General features: G+C 37.0%; 1 protein-coding gene across 1 annotated transcript in view; it reads right to left on the bottom strand.

The window, feature by feature from the left end:
• LOC125213037 (probable serine/threonine-protein kinase fhkC) overlaps positions 1–2,837 on the bottom strand; it is a 5,270-nt gene extending 2,433 nt beyond the window's left edge. Inside the window, exons 1-5 of the mRNA XM_048113390.1 lie at positions 2,405–2,837; positions 771–1,410; positions 410–689; positions 229–336; positions 3–138 (exon numbers count right to left, since the gene is read on the bottom strand). Coding sequence (XP_047969347.1) covers positions 3–138; positions 229–336; positions 410–689; positions 771–1,410; positions 2,405–2,582 — 1,342 coding nt within the window. The 5' untranslated portion in view covers positions 2,583–2,837. The remainder of the gene's footprint in view (positions 1–2; positions 139–228; positions 337–409; positions 690–770; positions 1,411–2,404) is intronic.
• Between the last annotated feature and the right edge of the window lie 1,197 nt (positions 2,838–4,034).

The following is a 4,034-nucleotide window of genomic DNA, read 5'->3' on the forward strand; positions in this document are numbered from 1 at the left end:
ACTGCTGCCAAGGTCGATAACCTTAATCTCACACCTTCGGTAGCTCTTGATCAGAATGTTTTCGGGCTTTAGATCGCAATGAACAATCCCTAAATCATGAAGATACACTAATGCCTCCAAACATTGTTGAATTATTACCTATAAAGAATCATTTTCACCAAATTTATTCACCAAATAACTTGTTTTATTTGAATTGAAGATGACTAAAAGGTGTCTAAAAACTAGTACCTGCAGCCTATGCATTGTGAAATAGGGCTCTGCTCCCGATTCCCGGTTAAATTTCTGGAACTCGTACAAGTTTGCTCGAAGAAGCTCAGTCACAATGAAGAGATGCTCCTATTCTCATATATAGCACGACACATATGTTATAAATGTCGAATATGTTTAAAAACGATCGAATTGATTGTACCTGATGATAGAAGTAGTCATAGAGGCGTAGAATATGGCGCTCGTCAGCAGGATCGTTCCTGTTGACGAACTTGAGAAGTTTGATCTCGTCTAAGCTTTGGTCGAAGAAGTCCTTGTCGTTCTTGATGATCTTCAGGCAAACATCGATCCCTGAATGAAGATCACGAGCCTGGACGACTCGGCTGAAAGCAGCCGATCCCAGAACTTCCGTGACATGATATCGACCAGCAATGACGCTGTTCAGAACAATCGGAAACTCCTTGTTCTCTTCAAAACCCGTCCTGCGTTAAGCGTAACAAATTTTTTTGTCAAACGCGATTCAATAAATCGGAAACGAACTTACTCAGATATGCTTCACCAACCGGTTCTTTCTGTGCACGATCCTTAGGTCGAATATCTCATAATCATCCTCTTTCTCGTAGCTCAGAAGCTCATCCGGGATTGCACGAGCCCTTTCAGCCGTTGTGTCCAATGAGGCTCGACCAATTACATCATCATCAATTCGAGACTCTTTCTTAACGTTGTAGGTGTCGTTCACGCCTACAACCCCGGCCTTTGTAGGACTCTCTTCCTTGCATACGTCCGTGTAGACCGTCTCAACGCCATTGCAATGCTCGTCACACTCTTTGCTAACCTTTTCAAGCTGAAAGCCCTCACTCACTTCATCACTGTCATGATCAGGCTCACACTCAAAGTGCTCCTCGAAATCCAATCCCCATCGTTTTCTTCCTTCAGAAACTACATTACGCTTCGTCTCATCCTCAACGGGCTCCTCTGCTTGCACGCTCATCACGAACTTGTCTTCGCTGGGGTCGCCATCAAAGTCCCTCCCGTCAAAGAGGGGCGGCATGACATAGTCCCCGTCGTCCTCCTTGTACCACAACGCGTCGTTCTGCATATCGAAATCACGGGAGTCTCGAGCAGTTCCAAACTGGGACAGCCTATCCGATGAGGCTTGAGAATCCGGTCGAGTGGTGCGAATGGCATACGGATTCGTAAAATCTGGGATTCGTATACGACGAATATCAACACAGACAAGTAGATATCCTTAGCTGACAATCAAATTAATACTACTATAGTACTAATTTGCATCAACAAAACACAGAATAATCACCAATAGCTCACAGATATCCAAGAACACAAAAATTCACATTACACCAACCACAAGGAGCATTTATTTTTCAAATAAAATCTTATAAAATCGTCGAAAATATCGATTTTCTGCAACTTTGTTTAGACAAATCCAGTAGCCAAATTACTTCTTTTAAAAAAAAACAGAAGCAACAATCAAGAATAGGAAAAGAAAACAGAAAATATTCACCCAAAAAAATGCAAAAAATACAAATAATGACATTTCTTATAACTAATACATGAGGGGGCTCAAGGCCCCACCAATAAAAGAAGCATTCTTTCATAATAAAATCTTCTAAAATCATCAAAATACCCCCCTTTTTTCTTCAAACTTTCTTGCAAGAAGCCTTATCACACCGAATCATAGGGAAAATGCCATCTAAAAAAACATGATCTTGAAATTCAAAAAACACATTCAAATTAAAAAATTCAACAAATGCCCACAAACAAAGATTCAATCTTTACACCAAATTCAAACATTCAAACTGAAATAAGATCAAAAAAAGCAACATTCGAATTAAATCAATCGAACATCTAAAAAAAAGGAAGCATTTCTTATAACTAATACACGAGGGGGCTCAAGCCCCCACCAATAAAAGAAGCATTCTTTCAAAATAAAATCTTATAAAATCATCAAAACATCCCCTTTTCTTCAAATTCCCCTGCAGAAAGCCTCATCACAGGAAAAATTCTTCCAAAAAAACATGATCTTGAAATTCAAAAAACACATTCAAATTCAAAAATTCAACAAATGCCCACAAACAAAGATTCAATCTTTACACCAAATTCAAACATTCACACTCCAAAAAAGCAACATTCGAATCAAATCAATCGAGCATCTCAAAAAAAAGGAAAACTTTACTACCGGAAGAGCCAAAGCTGACGAATTCATCATCATCATCATCGGAGGAGGCCTCGGGACTTCCGGCGCCGGCGCCGGCGGATTTCCGGTCGGTGATGTCTTGAAAGAGGGCGGATTCGGAGGCGGAGAGGCCGTTTCTCCTGAGGAATTGCAGCACGGCGTCGAGGTGAATCTCCGCCATGAGAAGGGATTGAATTGAAGAGAGATGGATCAATTGGTGTGAGTGATAAAGAGAGGGAGAGAGAGAGCGGTGAGTTCATGGGAATGGAGTGGGTCAAAAGTAGGACATTGATCATCAGCACTTGGCCTTTGCATGTCCGTGTCTCTTCTCTTCTCTTCTCTCTCTCTAAATTTATATACAGTTGAGAGAGAGGTTTGTTTGTTTGTTTCTTTTTGTGTTTGTGCTGTGAATTAGAAGCCAACGGGAAAGATATCTTCTTGCAAACTTTGATAGCTATGGAAGATTTGTATGAATCTAGGAAGGTTGCTCTTTTTTTCTTTAACTTTGCAAACTTTTGCTTTCATTTTATTTGTTTCTATTTTGGAAATTATAGAAAAAGGTGAATTTTGTTAAATATTGGTATATTTAAAAAAAAAATTGGAGACGAGAAATCATATGCGGATGTTAGCGTCGAAATTGTATCTGATATGGCAGGTGGGGGAATCGTATGCGGACGATACCGTTAATGACGTGATCAATGTCGACTGTTCGTATATACAAGAAAACAACAACGTTCGGTTGAAAAACATCAACATACGTAGTACTCCCTTTGTCCCAAGATGGTAGAGACATTTCTTTTATGCACGGAATTTAAGAAACTGATGTGTCAATGTTAAAATAGATAGAATAAAGTATGAGAGACAGTGTTTTGTCAAATAAGGAAATACTCGTCAACTACTTTGGGACAACTCAAAAATGAATATAACTCAACTATCTTTGGACGAAATGGGTATTAAATATAGATGATCAATTTTTTTTCAGCACGCTATGATTGCGAATAAATCCAAATTTTATATTATCGGTTGATTTATAGAATTATATGTTGAAATAGAATTTGATTAAATTTCACATTTTTTCTGTAAATTTATCAAATGTTTTGAGCATCAATAAATGCATCATCTTATTCAATAAATACACCATCTGAATTCGTGAAATTGGTGAAGATTTTTTTATTTACTACGGTAAATTTGATAACGAATTCTATAATTTTATTGGATCAATACAAGATAATAAGATACTAACAATAAGATATATTTTATTTGAACCATACCCTACACATTAAGTAGATTTCTTAAAATTAGAGTTCAATATCTGGTTTCCCATGTAAACAACAATAGGAGAAAGAAAAAAAATATATTATTGAGTAGTAGTATTATTTTTTCTTTAAATGGGTTGAGAGTAATGAACTTTTACTTTATTCCATTATTGATGATTATTATTTTGGTGTACAAAATGAAAGCTGTAATAAATTTAAGATTTTTTATGATTCAATAATTTGGTTGATGGCAACGACATGCAATCATGTACTCCATTAACAAAGCATATATGTTATTGCTTTTTTAGCATATTGATTAATTTTTATAATGAAGCCAAAACCTTTATAGGAGTATAAGAGTATTGGGGTATTCTATA

This window comes from Salvia hispanica, chromosome 1 (genome assembly GCF_023119035.1).
Source record: "Salvia hispanica cultivar TCC Black 2014 chromosome 1, UniMelb_Shisp_WGS_1.0, whole genome shotgun sequence".
In the NCBI taxonomy this organism is placed as follows: Eukaryota; Viridiplantae; Streptophyta; class Magnoliopsida; order Lamiales; family Lamiaceae; genus Salvia; species Salvia hispanica.